Raw genomic sequence first — 19794 nt, forward strand, 5'->3', positions numbered from 1 at the left:
GTAGATGACAGAACAAGAAGCAATGGTCTCAAGTTGCAGTTGGGGAGGTCTAGGTTGGATAGTAGGAAAAGCTATTTCACTAGGAGGGTGGTGAAGCGCTGGAATGGGTTACCTAGGGAGGTGGTGGAATCTCCATCCACAGAGGTTTTTAAGGCCTGGCTTGACAAAGCCCTGGCTGTGATGATTTAGTTGGGGTTGGTCCTGCTTTGAGCAGGGGGTTGGATTAGATGACCTCCTGAGGCAGATTGGAGAAGCCCTGGAAGTTTTTCGCCTTCCTTTGTAGCATGGGGCACGGGTCACTTGAGGGAGGATTCTCTGCTCCTTGAAGTCTTTAAACCACGATTTGAGGACTTCATTAGCTCAGACATAGGTGAGGTTTTTCGTAGGAGTGGGTGGGTGAGATTCTGTGGCCTGCCTTGTGCGGGAGGTTGGACTAGATGATCAGAATGGTCCCTTCTGACCTTAGTATCTATGAATCTATGAAAAAAACCCCCTGATATTCTATGATTCTCTCTGCCCCCTGGCCAGACCCCAGTGCATCTCCGCCTCCGGGGCAGTCTCTGCTTTCCACCACCTGTGCAGCCCCACCTGTCTCCCTGGTGCTGAGTCACCTGGGACTGGTGCAGAAACCTGGTCAGTCTCAGCCAGTTGATGGGGGGCAGTGTGGGGGGCTTGGCTGGGCCCCTCCAGGCAAGTGGGTCCTGAGGGAGGCTGGCTGGGGCAGGCCCTGGCCTGGCTGATTGTGCCACTCCCAGGGGACCGGAGTGATTCTCTGCCCTGGGACCAGGTCTGGCCGCACTGGCAGCTCAGCCTGGCAGAGACAGTCGCCTCCCAGCAGGGCTGATGAGTGCGGCCAGGAGGCAGGGTATGGGGGAGTGGATCTCTGGGGGACCTGGGGTGGGTGCTAGGCTGTGAGGGAGTGGGGAAGATCTGTATGTTGAGGCACTGTGGGGAGGGGTTCTGTGTGCGGTGCTGGGCAGTTGTGGTGGGGCTGTGGGCAGGGGGGCACTGGACAGGGGTGGTGGTGTGCAGGGCACTGTGCATTTGTGGCAGGGTGGGGGGGGCCCTGAGCATAGCGAGTCCAAGGGGGCTTTGGCCATAGGGAATGGGGGGGAAGGTTGTTCTGGTGTTGGGCAGGTGGGATGTGTGGCACGGCATGACCCGCCCGACGAGGGGAAGGGGCATGCTGGCAGCCCTCGTAGAACCCAACTATTGTCTTTGTGCTTGGAAGAAGTGCAGGGGCTGTTTCCTCCATGCAACCCTGAGGCCCTGGCCCTGCTTTGTTGTACCAGGAGAGCTAGCTGCCTGGCTGTGGAGTTATGAAGGCACATGGCTGCAGTGATGCAGCTCCTCAAAGGCCCCCCCATGTGCTAGTGCTTAAACAGCACAGCTGAATCCTGAGGAAGCAGGAGCTTGTTGACAAGGCACCTATTTTATTTTTTTAATAATTCCTAAATTTCTGTCATTTGCCAGATAACACAATGGTTAAAGGGAAGAAGCACTGTAAGTGTAGTTTTTCCCTGCAAATGTTATGCACCAGTCCTAGAGAATGTTTCAAAAATAATGGCTATAAATAACAAGATGCAGAGACATACTTTAAAAGTGAGTCAGATTATGACAAACAGGTGAATGCCTACATGATGCCCCAAATGAGACAGACACATCTAAGTACTTGGTTTGCAGCTGTACCATTTAGAGGGTTCCCTAATCACAGTTTAGCTAGTCTCTGAGGTTCATGCCCGCACAGAGCAGGCAGGTACTATCACCTACTTAGAGAGCTCCCATGCCTCCTGGATTTTGAGAGGTCTCAGATTTGATAGAAGTAGCACTGCAGTTCTGCTCTGCAGTGTAGCTAACTCTAGATGCTATCATTTCACATCATTTCCTGCTTTCTCTCCATTAGGTAGAGCTATAGAAGAAGCACAGGGTTCCCTCTTCAAGAGGCAGGACACTATACAACTTTCTATGGTGGAGACTCATTTGTGATGAATTGGTGGGTAGTTACCCTCTCCTATCACACCGACTCCTATTAGGGGTTGGTAAATAATTGGGTTTTTTTGTTTGCTGGCAGTTCCAAAAATATTGGGGGGGAAATTGATTTTGGTTGAACCCAATCCAGAAATTAAAAAAAATAAATAAAAAAAATCAGTAAATCAAAAAAGTCTATTTTGGGTTGAATGAAATGTGCTATGCCTGTGCATTTTTAAAGGGCTTGAGTCACAAAAGGGGGAGGGAAGGAGGCCATCATGTAACCATTAGCCAACTAGTTAGGGTGCTCACCTGGGATGTGGGAGATCTTGCTTCAGTTCTTTCTTCTGCCTGATGTGGAATGGGGATTTGAACTTCGGTCTCCTACCTCACAGGAGCGTGCCTAGGGTTGTCAATTTTGGTTGGACATATTCCTGGAGGTTTCATCACATGACATAATCCTTAGTTAAAATTCATCTTTCATTCCTGGAGACTCCAACTCAACCCTGGAGGGTTGGAAACCCTAAGTATGTCTGAATCATTGGCCTATAGGGTATTTTGGGGAAGAGGTGTTGAAGCTGTTCCATTTTTATTTAAAAAATTAAGTGGAGCAAGGAATTGAACCAAGAGCTCCCGCATCCCTGGTGAGTGCCCTAAGAACCAGGCTATTGAGCAGTTCTCATGCCCTCTTGCCCAATGACTATTCAAGTATTTTATAGAAAGTGGAACCACTCCAGGAGAAGTGGAATAACAAGAAGGGCGAGAAGAAGAAAACAACAGATTGAAACTTTGTCTACACTAGAGAGTTTCTACTGTTCCTAATATTGGTTCAGTTTCAAAGATGGTAGCAACAGCAATACCATGGACATTTTTAACTCTGTCCTCTAAATTTGCTCAGAACAGGTCCAATCAACATAGTGTTAAAACACTGATGTGTACAGGAATCTGTTCTACACTAGACTAAATTTCCTATATTGCATTACATTTCCCAAGGATAAAATTCCACAGTCAGAAAAGAGGTGCTGACATAATTGATGCTGATGACAGCTCAAAAAGGAATGGAACCTATGATTCACAAATTCCAATACATAGGCAAATATGTGCTGCCTACCAAAATTCCCCCATTATTTCAATTGAATAAAATATTCTTCTCACTTCCTGTCTTAAATTCTAGTGTAGTATTTCTAGCTCCATTTTTAGTGGTCGTCCTATTTTAACTCCACAGTGCTTTGAGGTGCTACACAAGTCATTAAGAATTAATTGCTGCTTACTTATCAGAATGTAGCCTGAATAGGGAAGTGGCAGCACAGCTATTTCAAAATACTGCTTAGAGAGGTAAGCCTCTTCTGTAAAACTGTCTGAGTTTCCAAAGCAAACAAACAAATTACATGGGTGAGAGTCTGAGGAAACCCCACCCCCATCTTAAAAATTTGAAAAAATGGCATGTAGAAGTGGTACCTAAAAAAGTGGAGAGGGTAACAGAAGATCAGGGAAAACAACTTAAGAATGGTGACCAATTCCACTTTCCAGTAACCTTATTAAGTATAGTACATGGAAATCAAAAGGAGAAAATCACCCAGATATATAATCATTTCATGAATAAGTCACCATCTGGAATAATTAAAAAGACACTGTTCAAAGACATTTTTGTCATTGTTGTTACAAGTAACACCTAAGATGACTGTAACTGAAAGAGATTAAAGGAAAATAAATATTTTCCCCATTTTTCAACTTGCTTGCCATGTGCCTCTGACAGCTCTTTGGGTATAATCTGTTCCCTTTCCCCCCTGTCTAGTCAACTAGACCCAATCCTGGAGAAAGAACACACAGGCTGGGCCCTGTGCAGAACCTGATTGAAGTCAGTGGGGCTATGTGTGAGTGCAGGGGTCAAGCTGCACTATTGTCTTTGCAGAGCCAAGGCCTTAATCAGTTTTCCTGTTTGTCTTGGTCTTTTATGCAGCAATGTGGGAGAGAAACACATTTTTAAAAATAGGAAAATGTGCTTTTGAAACCTCAAAAATTGTCCAAGAGGCGCAAGAGCAAGTCTAGCACCCAAAGCCACTTTGAACTCTGTTTTTTGAAACTGACTAGATTTTAAGTAGATGTTATCTCTAGCATTCCCTTCTCCCCAATCCAATGCTGCCAACTACTCTCTGTTCTTAATGTTCCATTTGCCCTCTCACCTAAATATTGCATACTTAGCAACACTGAACATTTCCCTGGCAGAAGTGATGGGTTCTCTTCAGCTCGTGACTCAGCCTGACATCAGTTCCTACTCCCTAGCTAGCACCTCTTTATCCTTACAGTGGGAGATCAGTAGCTAATGGTTCCTTTTCCCATCTCTCCCCTTGAAGGCATTTTGGGAAACTTAGCCACATTTGTCCCCCAGCCAGAGCTCCTGCCTAGAGTAAAGGAAGTAAGAAGCAGAACTGTTAAATAGCAAGACTTTTTCCCTAAGCTTTTCAGAATTGTTTTTAAAGACAAACCTTGCTCTGAGACTGTACCTGTTCCATTCTGTATTAACAAGTATTTGTATATATGGTGGAGCTGTACTTTACATACATTACAACACCTTATTTTAAATGTAAACTCCAGTCCTGAGAACACCTATAAATGTGCTTAACTTTAGGCATGTGAGTAATTCCATTGAAAACACTGGGATCTAAATTTAAACATGTACATAAGAGTTTGCAAGATCAGTATCTTAGTGACTTGCCTTGATAAGTACACATTAAGTAATTTTTTTTAAATTTAGGGCTTTAAGAGCCTTCTTTAGAATTAACATAAAACTCAGACTAATTCTTTTCCAACATATTTCATTTAGGCACTTAGATAAACAGCGGAGAGTTTTGTGTCTCTCCTTCCACTGTTGAAGGACACTTGCGTAATATTGCAGATATCTTGAAGGCAGTTAAGATTCAGGGTGTTGCAGGAAGGTTAAACTGTCTGTGCTCACTGACAGAAATTAATCAGGAATAGCTTTTCAGTTGCTTGGGATTTGGCTGAAAGGTTAACTTGCACATTAGTAGAAGCAGTACAAACTAGGTAGAAGTTCATAAAGTTCCCATGCCTAGTTGCTGCTATTCTGTTTGGAGTGAAGAAAAGATGGTTTACCATCAGACTTGAGGGAGGCAAATTTTATGATACTTACAAAGAGCACACAGACAACAGACACTTAAAGGGTGGAAGATAGCATCTGAACTAGTGAACAACACAACAAAAGGAATTTTTGGGTGGTGATACATGTGCAAATCCTTAGTTTATATAAAGCACCATGAGATTCTAGTCTCCATGTGGAGCACACAAGATCTAAGTATTTAAGGTCTCATATGAAAGACCCCATATAGCAAGACTGTGCTACTCAATTTATCTGCACTGGAAGAATGAAGGGTTGAGACAAGCTTAAATGGATGTGTACCTGGGGTTTCTGGGGCCATAAAAGACCCTTAGCCAACTAGAGAAAAATTCTTCAGGTGCAAACACTGTGTAGGGATGCCATAGACAAGGATAGAGAATGTGCTCGGAAGAGGCCAAGATGTTCTGAAGATCCAGGAGTCCCCACAGCGCCCATGCTCTGCTGCTGTGGCTGTCTGGGTACCCCATAGGCATACCCCGGGGGATGCTGCCATAAAGTAGAACAATTCCTTCTTGCTGTACTTTACACACCAAGTGCCACACTGGTTCCCAGAGCAGATAGGAATAGGGAGAGGTTGAAGGTGGCTCAAAGCTGTGCCTTTCTGTGCTGCCAACCATCCTCTCCCGAAAGACACAGAACACCGCTAAGGCATTTTAAATCTGGTGCTTAGATCAGAAAGTCCTCACTGTAATTTTCAAAGAGCTTGGTCATATATTCGTGTAGTAGCACAGAACAGAGCTTGCAACTGCCAAAGCAAGGGAAAGCGCAATAAGCAGCAACATTTTAAAAATATGTTCTTAATGTTTTACATATTTATAGCTGGATTTTTTCATTTCCCCCCTCCTTCCTCAGAATCGCCCCCAACATTTCATCCCATAACCTACCATTTTGCTCCCAAACAAAATCTGAGAATCAAGGAAATATTCTGTACACAATTTTTGTCAACTGATTAATCTTGATTTACTTACTGCTGTCACAGAAGCAGCAGAATCCCAAACCAAATAAGGTCCCTATCCTGCAAGTATCCATTTACTTCAATGGGCTTTACAGTAGTCTCTTAGACCTGGTCTACACCTAAAACTTAGGTTGACCTAGCTATGTTACTCTGGGATGTGAAAAATTCACACTCCTGAGAGATGTATTTAAGCTGACCTAAGCCCTGCTAGGTCAACAGAAGCATTCTTCCATCAATCTAGCTCCATCTCTCAAGGATGTGGATTAATGACAGTGATGAACAAATTTCTTCCATCACTAAGTAGCTACTATGCCGCACTAGTATAGCTGCAGCTGTGCTGCTGCTGAGCTTGTAGTTTAGATATACAGTAGGCCTAGATTTTTAAAGTTATTTATTGCACCACCTACCTGACTTAGGGCAAGTCTACACTTAAAACTCTGCATCGGCGCAGCTTAGGGTGACTACATAGCAAGTGTGAAAAATTAGAATACTTTTTTTTTAGGGTGGGGGTGTAGTTGCATATATAACACAAAGCCCCTAATATTTAGATGCTCCCAATAATAATGGGACATCTGGTCACTGTAATGCGGCTGCATTAATGCAGCTGCACTGCTGTAACACTTTAATGAAGATGCTGTAAGCTGATGGGAGTCAGCTCTCCCGCTGGCATAGTTAATCCACCTCCCCAAGAGGCGGTAGCTGTGTTGACATGGCACTGTCCACCACGGGGGGGAGGGAGGGGTTAGGCTGGTATAACTGCATCGCTCAGAGATGTGGATTTTTCATACCCCTGAGCAACGTAGTTATACCAATATAGGTCTGTAGAGTAGACCAGACCTCACGAGCCTAAAAGTGACTTAGCCCTGGTCTACACTGGGTGGGGGGGAGGGGGATCGATCTAAGTTATGCAACTTCAGCTAAGTCAATAATGTAGCTGAAGTCGACATACTTAGATTGACTTACCATGGTCTCTTCACCAGAGTGAGTCAACTGCTGCTGCTCCCCCATTGACTCTGCCTGCGCCTCTCGCGGCGCTGGAGTACAGGAGTTGACAGGAGAGCGCTCAGGGATCGATTTATCGCATCTAGATTAGACATGATAAATCAATCCCCGCTGGATCGATTGCTGCCTGCCAATCCGGTAGGTAGTGAAGACATACCGACATTTCAGAGTCTAAACTTTCAATGAGTTTAGGAGCCTAAGGCCTGGTCTACACTAGAAAATTAGGTCGGTTTAACTAAGTCAGTCAGGAATGTGAAAAATCCACGCCCCTTGATCAGCATAGTTAAACCAACCTAAATCCTCTTGTAGACAGCACTTGGTCAATGGAAGAATAGTCCTGTCGATTTAGCTACTACCTATCAGGAAGGTGGATTACCTATGTTGATTGGAGAACCCCTCCCATCCACGTTGGTAGTATCTATGCTGAAGCACTACAGTGGCACAGCTGTTCTGCTGTAGCGTTTTAAGTGTAGACAAGTCACTTTTGAAAATGAGACTTAGGCTCCTAAGTCAGTTAGTTGTTGCAACACTGAGTGGAGCAATATCAGAATACCTTTAAAAATCTGGGCCTAGTCTAACTTCAGTGTGGCAACTAACATTAGTAAGAGTTTGCTGGATTGGGCCAATCCTGCAAGGTTCTGAATGCTGAACTGAACCCAGTTGGAGATTAGGGCTCTTGACACTTTGCATGACCAGGACCTAAATGTGCAGAGTAATTGCAAAGTTGTTGACTTATACAACTATTCCCTTTAAAATAAAAACTACGGTGGAGGGAGGGTATGGAAAGGTGAGGAGAGAAAAAAAAATTACCATTTTTATTAAATGGCATAAAATACAGACTGGGAAATACAAAAAGAAAGGATCAATGATAACCCAACTAAATATAATTGCAATATCAAACACCCATCAAGTCACAGTTAAACACAAATTATTAATTAGAAAAATAGTATCCAGTATCTCATACCACACACATCTATGTGAAAAGATCTGCTCTACAAATTATTTTGGGGAAGTTCTATGGCCTGTGTAATACAGAAGGTCAGACTGATCACAATGGTCCCTTCTGGCTTTGGAATCTATGATTCTATAATTATTTAGGGAAACGAGCTAAATAGCTGTCAAAACATTGGTAAACATGTATTAGCCCAATGATGTTCATTTCTTAGTTCAGGTTAAAATTGAAAATAAAGGGTTTGTTCAGCCAGAGTAGAGGGATTAATTCTTCTGGACCAGAATTTGTTTTCAGTAATATTTACTATCTTTTACCTCATTCCTTTAAACAGAGTAATCACCTAATTTGTTTAAGAGAAAGATAAGAATAAATATAGATGTGTCTGATAATTTCTTTTAGCCATTGATTATACTCACTGGCTGGTGTTTTCTGGGTGGCTCAAATGGAGTAGTACAAGCATAATTTGATTTGAATAGTGGTTTAGGTTAATTGAATACTTGGTGATTATTAACAAATGTAGCAATTACAATGATGCGGTCTGATTTTTCACATGATGTTTTTCTTTCTAATGATATGGAGTGTATATATATATTTTAGTTGATATGGATCAACCAAATCAGAAAATTCCTTACATATTGATCATCTTAGTTTCTTTTTTAATATACCAGTAGCATTAACTGTGATAAATGTTTAAGTTTTTTAAAATTCCATTTGCAAACCCTCGTGGTAGATGTAAATAGAGTAAGTTGTACAAAGTCCTGCAGGCCTTGTGGTTAAGGGCTGAGCCTCAGAAGACCTATGCTAAGATTTCTCAAAAGAGATGCTTAAAGTTAGGATCTTGTGTCCTTATTTGGTTGCCTAAATTGCTGGTCCTCACAACTCAGACATTTTATTTTATTATTTATTGTATTAATTTGTTACTTGACCATTATATGCCAGGAGAAAAGACTGAGGAATGCATCCGATGAAGTGAGCTGTAGTTCACGAAAGCTTATGCTCAAATAAATTTGTTAGTCTCTAAGGTGCCACAAGTACTCCTTTTCTTTTTGAGGTGTATGTATCTCTGTTGCTACATGGCGTCATTTTAAAAGTCACCTTACTTTGGAAAAAATAAAATTGGTAGTCAGTTTTGTTTTACCTATTTTTTTTTAATACTTGTGTTTTCTTCTCCTCCACTTGTATGTATTTATGACAACCTACTGCATAATCCTGAATATGTGTTATGTTTTTAATGTACCTTTTAGGTATTGGGGTAGGAGTTCTAGTACGAGAATATGGCAAGCTCTCCAACCTGGACAAGTTCTACTTTGCATTTCCTGGAGAAGTTCTGATGAGAATGCTCAAACTCATCATTCTACCCTTGATCATATCAAGCATGATTACAGGTATGACTAAAAATATGCTGTTTTGTTATGTTCCTTCAACTACTGTTTGGTTTTTCTTCTCCTTTTTTATGCAAATAAATTGTAAGAATATTTTATTAAACACTTATCTGCAATCCTAGATTATAAAAATTCTATTTAAGTGAAATGTTTCTCTATAGAATGTGAATGGAAATAGAAGATTAAGTCAGAATGTGATAGATAATGCTGCTAAAAACCAGATGTATGATAAAACTCTTCCACGATCATTTGCAGGTCTTGTAAATCATCTCTCCCACCCCATTCTTGATGGTGGATTAAGTGCTTCCCAATTATGGGTCCAAATCTGCAAATACTAACTCTGAGTACTCTCTATGAATGCACAGTAGTAAGTACTACAACTAGTAGTAAAATATTTGCAGGATCAAGCTTTAAATGCAGAGGATGGCAGAACTGGCTGTCAAATATGCTCTAACTAAAAGTTTATTTTTTTCATTTGTTTGTTTTTTATTCTCTCATTTTTTGTTCAGGAAACAAAAGCTCAAGTAGTCTTCCTTTAATACTCCATAATAAACCCACCCATGTTTGCCAAAGTGCTCTACTCTATCATCTCCACACAGTCTTTGCTTTTGGCTTGTGTTCAATATGCCCGTCGTCGTTTGGCTGGGTTATCGTGGAAAGGCCTACAGGATTTGACTGGGTAGAAGGAGATCACCTTGTGGTTCGAGAGTAAGTGAGAGAATGCTGAGCATAGGGATGGCATGAAAGAAGGGTTAAACACAAGATTGGTAGGAAGGAATAAAAGCAGCAGTCAGAGGTGTGTACGCTGTAAGGGACTCAATCCTGAATTTACTGAAGTCCATGGCAAAGATCCCATTGATTTCCACGATGCAGGATCAAATGCTATGCGGCAATCGCCAGGAAATGAGTGCAGCAATAGAGGCAGAAGTGGAGCTGGCCAAGCCTTGAAGGCATGATTCTGGTGTAAAGGTGAGAGGAAGCCAGCGAAGGGATTTGAGATGAGGAGAAACAGGAGCAGCAGCAGCAAAGGTTTGTTTTGTTTTTTTTTGGCGCCATTATTTTGGATACACGAAAACGAGTTGCAAGAAGGAAGTTGCAAGAATCAAGATGAGAAGTGGCCACAACATAGATAAGGGTTTTATCAGAAGTGATTAATATGAAAGAGGAGATTTTAGAGATTTCCCAACAGCCATGATGTGGGGGGAAGAAAGAAAGGAGTAAAAATACCCTAAGTTTTAAATGATGGAGAGAGCGGTGGCTATTTTATGGTGCTGGAGATGGGAGGGAGAAGGAAGGAAAGAGGAATTCTATTTTTTATCATGTTGAATTTGAGTCAGTGACAAGAGTTCCAGGAAAAGCTATCAAGAGGAAATAAGCCCTTTTCTCTTTTCAAACAAGCTGTGAAATAGGCTCGCTCCTTTGAGTGGTGGATGAAACTGGACCTGGATTTTCAAAATAAATGATATAATCCACTTAATTTGTACAGGCTTCAGATGATCCAAATTAATTATTCATGAATAAGGCTATGATTTAATCGTGAGTATTTTTAGCTAAAAAGTCATGGATAGGTCATGGGCAAAAAACAAAAAATCACAGCCCCATGATCTGTCCATGACTTTTATTAAAACAATTCATAATTCAATCTTGCGGGGGGGGGCACTGCAGGGGGAAAGCTGGGGGCCCGCTATGCAGGAAGAACCCCAGGGGGCCTACTGCTGCTCCGACCCCAGCAAAGGGGGAGTCCCAGAGGGCCCATCACTGCTCCAGCCACCGCCAGGAGAGGGGAGCCCAAGGGGGCCTGCAGCCACTCCAGCAGCTGCTGGGAGGGGGGAGCCCAGGGGCCAGCTGCATTGGTCAGTGCAGCTGGCTGTGACACTGCCCAAGCAGATGGCTGCAGAGCTGCTCCAGCAGTGGTCGGTGTGCTGTCCCAAGGGTTGCCTCAGCAGCTGACTCTGGGACCAGCTGCTTGGAAGGCCCTAGGGTCAGCCACACTGGCCATTGCAGAAGTTATGGAGGTCGCAGGAAGTCATGGTACCCATGACTTCTGTGACCTCCATGACAGACATAGAACCCTATTCATGAAACAAATTCCTGTCCAACATTTCTGTTAGTGACATAATTTTCCCCCTGCATAATATGCTTACCACCTACCATTTCCCCCCAAAATATCAGTAATCTGTGTTTGTAACTACTATTGTGAACTCAGAATTCACTGTCTATAGACTGCAAGGCCTAAATTCATAAAAAGAGACCCATGTGAGCTGTTTTGCTGTTGCCTTGGCAGATTCAGTTTCCATTGAACACAAGTGCATATTTGTCATACAAATGTGGCAGTTTCTTGGCACAGAAATCAAACAGCTTTTGCTAAAGAAAAAACGACCAGACAGTGTCATTGCCTGGGCAATCAACATTCCAGTTCTTTTCAGTAATTTATGTATTGCTTTAAGTTCTGTAACTCCTGGAGATATTGACAATAACTTCCAGTATCCAGATAGCTATGAAGTGCTTGCTAAGAAAACAGAACAGGCATGTCCATGCAAGGTAGCCATTCACACTGCTATCACTATTTTCCTTCATCTTGCTGTGCAAGACATTGAGTGGATACTGCTTTTGCCACATGGAAAGTACAATATGATAGTATTGAGGAACTGTCGCAGACTGAGGTGTCATTAGAGGAGGTTTTGGAATAAATTGATAAACTAAACAATAATAAGTCACCAGGACCAAATGGTATTCACACAAGAGTTCTGAAGAACTCAGATGTGAAATTGCAGAACTACTATAATTGAAATCAGCTTCTGTCCCAAATGAGTGGTGGATAGCTAATGTGGTGCCAATTTTTAAAAAGGGCTCCAAAGGTGAGCCCAGCAATTACAGGCTTGTAAACCTGACTTCAGTACCAGGCAAACTGATTGAAATTATAGTAAAGAACAAAATTGTCAGACATATAGATGAGCATAATTTGTTGGGGAAGAGTCTACATGGTTTTTGTAAAAGGAAATCATGCCTCACCAATCTACTAGAATTCTTTGAGGGCATCAACAAGCATGTGGACAAGGGGATCCAGTAATATAGCGTACTTAGATTTTCAGAAAGCCTTTGACAAGGTCCCTCACCAAAGGTTTTAAGCAAAGTAAGCTGTCATGGGATAAGAGGGAAGGTCCTCTCATGGATTGATAACTGGTTAAAAGATAGGAAACAAAGGGTAGGAATAAATGGTCAGTTTTCAGAATGGAGAGAGGTAAACAGTGGTGTCCCCCGGGGTCTGTACTGGGACCAGTTCTATTCAACATATTCATTAATGATCTGGAAAAAGGGGTAAACAGTGAGGTGGCAAAATTTGAAAACATAAAAGGTTGTTACAAGGAGGAGGGAGAAGAATTGTTTTTCTTAACCTTTGAGGATAGAACAAGAAGCAGTGGGCTTAAATTGCAGCAACAGAGCGTTCAGGTTGGACATTAGCAAAAACTTCCTAACTGTCAGGGTAGTTAAGCACTAGAACAATTTGCCTTGCTTAACAACACTCCTGCTTACATGGCTTGCTTACAACACTCCTGCCAATACATGCCAGAACAATGTTTACCTTTTTTGCAACAGTGTTACATTGTTGACACACATTTAGTTTGTGATCCACTATAACGCTCAGATCCCTTTCCACAATACTCTTTGCTACGCAGTCATTTTCCATTTGTGCAATTGAGCGTTCCTTCCTCAGTGGAGTACTTTGCATTTGTCCTTATTGAATTTCATCCTATTTACTTCAGTTTGTCCTGTTCATTTTTAATTTTAATCCTATCCTCCAAAGGACTTGCAACCCCTCCCAGCTTTGTATAGGCCACAAACTTTATAAATGTACTTTCTATGCCATTATGTAAATCATTTGTGGTCTGGTCTCTTGATTTTCCCTTGATACAGGATACACTTTAAAATAAATTGACCATGATGGGGAAAATCTTAGCCCCAATGAAGTAAATAGCAAAACTCCCAATGATTTCTTCAGTGAGGCAAGGATTTTAACTGATGCATTTTCAACATTGGAAAGCAAAATCCCCCCTCTCTTGTGTAAATGGAGAGCTTGGCAAGACATAATTTTCCTCTGCTGTCTTGGTTTCCCAAGCTGTAAAGGAGAGATGATAATAGTCGAAAGAATAGTAAATATGGCAGGCGACCAGCTTGGCTTAATGGTGAAATCCTAGCGGATCTTAAACATAAAAAAGAAGCTTACAAGAAGTGGAAGGTTGGACATATGACCAGGGAAGAGTATAAAAATATTGCTCGGGCATGTAGGAAAGATATCAGGAGGGCCAAATCGCACCTGGAGCTGCAGCTAGCAAGAGATGTCAAGGGTAACAAGAAGGGTTTCTTCAGGTATGTTGGCAACAAGAAGAAAGCCAAGGAAAGTGTGGGCCCCTTACTGAATGAGGGAGGCAAGCTAGTGACAGAGGATGTGGAAAAAGCTAATGTACTCAATGCTTTTTTTGCCTCTGTTTTCACTAACAAGGTCAGCTCCCAGACTGCTGTGCTGGGCATCACAAAATGGGGAAGAGATGGCCAGCCCTCTGTAGAGATAGAGGTGGTTAGGGACTATTTAGAAAAGCTGGACGTGCACAAGTCCATGGGGCCGGACGAATTGCATCCGAGAGTGCTGAGGGAATTGGCGGCTGTGATTGCAGAGCCCTTGGCCATTATCTTTGAAAACTCGTGGCGAACGGGGGAAGTCCCGGATGACTGGAAAAAGGCTAATGTAGTGCCCATCTTTAAAAAAGGGAAGAAGGAGGATCCTGGGAACTACAGGCCGGTCAGCCTCACCTCAGTCCCTGGAAAAATCATGGAGCAGGTCCTCAAAGAATCAATCCTGAAGCACTTAGAGGAGAGGAAAGTGATCAGGAACAGTCAGCATGGATTCACCAAGGGAAGGTCATGCCTGACTAATCTAATCGCCTTTTATGATGAGATTACTGGTTCTGTGGATGAAGGGAAAGCAGTGGATGTATTGTTTCTTGACTTTAGCAAAGCTTTTGACACGGTCTCCCACAGCATTCTTGTCAGCAAGTTAAGGAAGTATGGGCCGGATGAATGCACTATAAGGTGGGTAGAAAGCTGGCTAGATTGTCGGGCTCAACGGGTAGTGATCAATGGCTCCATGTCTAGTTGGCAGCCGGTGTCAAGTGGAGTGCCCCAGGGGTCGGTCCTGGGGCCCGTTTTGTTCAATATCTTCATAAATGATCTGGAGGATGGTGTGGATTGCACTCTCAGCAAATTTGCGGATGATACTAAACTGGGAGGAGTGGTAGATACGCTGGAGGGGAGGGATAGGATACAGAAGGACCTAGACAAATTGGAAGATTGGGCCAAAAGAAATCTAATGAGGTTCAATAAGGATAAGTGCAGGGTCCTGCACTTAGGATGGAAGAATCCAATGCACCGCTACAGACTAGGGACCGAATGGCTCGGCAGCAGTTCTGCGGAAAAGGACCTAGGGGTGACAGTGGACGAGAAGCTGGATATGAGTCAGCAGTGTGCCCTTGTTGCCAAGAAGGCCAATGGCATTTTGGGATGTATAAGTAGGGGCATAGCGAGCAGATCGAGGGACGTGATCGTTCCCCTCTATTCGACACTGGTGAGGCCTCATCTGGAGTACTGTGTCCAGTTTTGGGCCCCACACTACAAGAAGGATGTGGATAAATTGGAAAGAGTACAGCGAAGGGCAACAAAAATGATTAGGGGTCTAGAGCACATGACTTATGAGGAGAGGCTGAGGGAGCTGGGATTGTTTAGTCTGCAGAAGAGAAGAATGAGGGGGGATTTGATAGCTGCTTTCAACTACCTGAAAGGGGGTTTCAAAGAGGATGGCTCTAGACTGTTCTCAATGGTAGCAGATGACAGAACGAGGAGTAATGGTCTCAAGTTGCAATGGGGGAGGTTTAGATTGGATATTAGGAAAAACTTTTTCACTAAGAGGGTGGTGAAACACTGGAATGCGTTACCTAGGGAGGTGGTAGAATCTCCTTCCTTAGAGGTTTTTAAGGTCAGGCTTGACAAAGCCCTGGCTAGGATGATTTAACTGGGACTTGGTCCTGCTTTGAGCAGGGGGTTGGACTAGATGACCTTCTGGGGTCCCTTCCAACCCTGATATTCTATGATTCTATGATTCTATGATTCTAATACTTGCAAGACTATCTCACAGAGGTATTGTGAGGATGAAGGGCCTGCTCCTGTTGAAGCTAGTGGGAGTTTAGCCTTTGATCTTATGGGAGCAGGACTAGGCCCTAGTAACTAATCAATGTAAGTGCTAGGTGGTAATATTATTTGTGACGTCTTCCCATCTCCCCTGATAAAGCTTTAGAAAATCTTATTAAAATATGAGAAATGTGGTTATTATGCTGTCAATAGCTCTGGGAATATAGGAGATTCAGTATAGTACAGTGTTCTTTTTAATTAATTTTAGTTTACCGCAGAGACCAAGTTGTAATTATTCCCATCTTCCCATAACTAATTTTATTGGCTAGCAGATATAAATTTTACTATGTCCAAAGGGCCCATTAAAGATCATTTGGCCCAAAATATCCAATTTCTTTGGTGCTCACTGAAAAATTCATCTTTCAAAGTGCAATGTTCCCTAAGATTGGTAACATTTTGGACTTTACCTGTATACCGACGTAAACGTCTTAATCAGCTAGAGGAAAAGAATGATATTTTACTCAGATTTGCCTAATAATGTGTCATTCACCTGCAATAATTCTTCCCATAAAGGTTGTGGTTATGCTTAATAGGAATTAATAAGAAAGTTGTAGAACTGTCTAGAAAGGGACTAGAGACAGTTTACTGGTGATTAGAGAAAGGGACTTGGTTAATGGATGGAATCAGTTATAATTGGGATGAAAAACTGTTGAAGAGCGGCCACATGGGCAGTTTGTGGGCTATTGGGGGTTTGGTTTACTAGAATTTAAAAAAACTTTCAGAAGGTATGCAGATGCAGGGCATCTATTAAACATGTTTCTAAATAGAGCTCATCTAATTAGTTTCAGCCTCTATTCTTCACAGACTTAAATTTACAAAGTGTTTTTTTCACAGTCTAACTCTAGTAAATGTGAAAGCTGCTGATGAATACTGCAAATGCATGAATAATGTTTCGTGACTGCCAAACATCAGTGCATAGAATCGTCTGACTCTATATGACTTAAGAGAAGGGAAGTGGTAGGAAACAAATGATTGATTGAAGTAATGAAAACAGGTCATTATTCTGAAGCAAAATGTAAATATTGTCAGCTTTGTGCTGATTCACCTAATCAAAATTTATCTTTCCTTGTAAGTGTGTAAACCCTAATTACCACAACAGGTGCAAACCCCAGCTTGTCTTTGTTTGCAGGTCAGCATCAGTGCAGTGGCAATGATTGCTGACCATTGATGACTGAATTGGGACTATTGCAAGTGCAGACTAGACCTGAGTAAAAATCCTTTTCCCCTTACACTTGCTCAACTTTCTCTGTTTGTTGTGATGATTTTACTAGCTCTGAAGTCAGCACAGATTGCTCCAGAACAAATAAGACCTGCATTTCTATGTGAAAAAAATCAAAAACTTTTTAAGAAATATGTAAAATTGTTTATACCTTCTTTGTAAATCATAAAGGAGCAATAAATAAAAGGCACAAGCCAATTTTTATTTCCTGTAGTGTTTGGGAATTAGATAGTATCCCTTTAAATAGTTTTGACCCTTTAGTGGCCCTCACGGTCTTCTGTAGTTCAGAAGCCACTAGAGCCCTGCAGAGCAGCAGTGTGTATATGAAGCTAGGCCATACATATATATCATTAGCAAACACTGTTATTTGGACCCCACTGTGCCAGGTGGTTACTTTACATCATGTCTGTTGTGTAAAGAACAAAAAGACACATTTCCCTTGCAAGTCACCTTTACATTTTGGGCTGAAGGATGCCAAAGGTAAACACCCCGTGGTGTTCAGTGTTACTGAGGCAGAGAGAACTGCAGTGTCATGGGCTATTAATAGACAAGGATTTGCTTCCATTCTCTTAAAACTGTACAGCCAGTCCTGTCCCATCAATATTGGATGCCATCATGAAACATAGGCAGTCTCTGCATTATTTAAGGTTTTTAATTATAATAATAAAATTTTGAAGTGCTGTTCTGGTTCACAGAGCATGATCACCACCAGCTCACAAGGGCAAAGAGTCTAAAGAAAGCATGCTGCAGTATCTGTAGCCTTCAATCTCTTTCCGACTCATGTCACTGAGAATCTATTGCTTGTGGCAATCTGATCAAACCAAAAGTTAAAGTAATCCACTGTGCTGTACTGGCTTTCTTTATGTGCCTTGAGCTACCCTCTTCCTTTTCTGTATTTCCTTATATGTAGCATTAATATGTAACATTAATGCCACGAGCCGTTAAAATACTTACTGTCTTAGCGTTTCCTTTGTAGGAGCTGTAAGCTAATAATTGCCCATCTGTTCCTTTGACTGCTGGTAATACCTAAATAAAGCATTTTCAGGGTGTGCCTCATTAACAGTATTCACATCATATTTTATGTGCAGTAATTGGGGATTGGGTGTCTACTGTATCCATTAACTACCTCTATGTTTTCCTGTGAAATCAGATAGCCTTTTTTGTTTGGCAGTGATGTGTTATCCTCCCTCTAATTTAGACTTTTAGTCCATCCCACGTTCTAAGTTCACATCATGGATTCAGAGCCATATAAAATCTGGTTTTGTTTAATGTATTCCTTATGTTTTGTGTGAGCTAAGTACTATACTAAGAGTTTTGTTAAACATTAAAATGTACTGGGGAATGATCCCATATAACAATGTGGGAATTAATACTACAGGTAACCAGGTCACTAGCTATGATGAAATAGTCTATTTTGGAATAAGTCTGTTGCTAGTAAAGCTCTCTTTTTGTGGAGCATAGGAAGCATCAAAGACTTTTTACTTAACTTAGTTATTGTGTCCCTTCAAGGGACAATAGTCATTAACTTGGACTTATCTAGCCTCCAAGACCTGATTAAAGTTCCCTGAAAGTATGCTCGTTTTTTCTTTTTTTTCTAAAGTTGGATTCTGTCTATGTTTTTGTCTTATGTTTTATTATTGAAATGACAATTTACTGAAATTTTGCAGCAAGTGTTTCAGCATTCAAAGCAAATTACTTTCCATCCATCCATATGAAGGTTGAAAGTTGGTGAATTTGCATATTTGGTGTGCAGTGGTATTTTTGTGTATTCAACGCATATCAAACTGCTGATTTCTAATTAGCCTCTCATATCTTTCAGGTATGGAAAAAGTTATTTGAAATGCTATATACTTATCTTTTTCTAATAATTATGATTGATCACTTTTTCTATTGTCGGTTTTTAATTAATTTGTGTCTTTTTATTCTGAAAATGTTCAGTAGATTAGCAAGTGAGTTTAGCTTTCCATGAGTTGTCAGAGCAAATGACAAACATTCAAGTGTCTTCTTTATACTCTACCAAAACTATCTCAAGCTGCTTGGTTATAACCGACAGCATTCTTCCATTCTGTTTTAAAAATAATAAAAAAAAGCTAGGTAGTGCATTCTTGATTGGACAGCTAGAATGGGTCTCATTCTTGGGTCTAATTCTAGAAAAAGCAGAAACCAATATGTGATGAGTGTATAATCCTTACCTATGCATTTATTTGTCAGCAGCACTGCAGTTGAGATCCCACTCACTGTCAGATATGCCAAAAACCCTACATCAGCATTTTAGTGCAAATTGCTCAGCCCACATTATATGCAGAGGCACACTACCTTTTTCCTAGTTATTTGGTGGTGAGGGGTTAAACTAAGGACTGAAACAATCCCCAAACTTCCATTATTATTCATTGAACAGTAAGCAGTCCTATACAGAGAAAATTAAGTGCCAGGATTTTCAGTAATGCTGGGTTAGAATCCTAAACCCATATTTAAGTTCCTAACAGAGTGGACTGGTTTTGAAAAGTGCTGAGCACCCAACAGCTTCCATTAACTGCAGCTCACAATCTGGCAGCCCACCAACTTCATCATAAAATGTTTCCTTACTGTTAAAGTTTTAGGGCCAAACTTAACCTTTACACACAAACAAATGTAAACTGTGTTTTATTAGCAGTCATAAAATGCCTCAACACTAGAAGGGTTTACACTGAATTTTGCTATGAAAACACTTAATGTGGGCTAGTGACAGTTACACCGATGTTTAATATACTTTATAAAGTCAAGATTCATGGCCATCATGGAAGAGATGAGGTTTTGGGACGGGTGTGAATAAAGAGAGAGTGGTGTCATTGTAAACTAGGACTGGAAGATGATTCCAAATATGGGGGCAGCATGGAAAAGACAGAGCCAGAAATGGAAAAAGGGAAATTGACAGGAGGGTAAAAACTGGCATCACTGAAC

The 19794-nt window shown here is 41.5% G+C and overlaps 1 protein-coding gene across 1 annotated transcript in view; it reads left to right on the forward strand.

The window, feature by feature from the left end:
• The window catches only part of SLC1A1 (solute carrier family 1 member 1), a 76241-nt gene that overhangs the window by 17170 nt on the left and 39277 nt on the right, over positions 1–19794 (forward strand). Inside the window, exon 2 of the mRNA XM_038402732.2 lies at positions 9258–9398. Within this exon, the coding sequence (XP_038258660.1) occupies positions 9258–9398 (141 nt within the window). The remainder of the gene's footprint in view (positions 1–9257; positions 9399–19794) is intronic.

The sequence above is a fragment of the Dermochelys coriacea genome, chromosome 5 (genome assembly GCF_009764565.3).
Source record: "Dermochelys coriacea isolate rDerCor1 chromosome 5, rDerCor1.pri.v4, whole genome shotgun sequence".
Taxonomy (NCBI): domain Eukaryota; kingdom Metazoa; phylum Chordata; order Testudines; family Dermochelyidae; genus Dermochelys; species Dermochelys coriacea.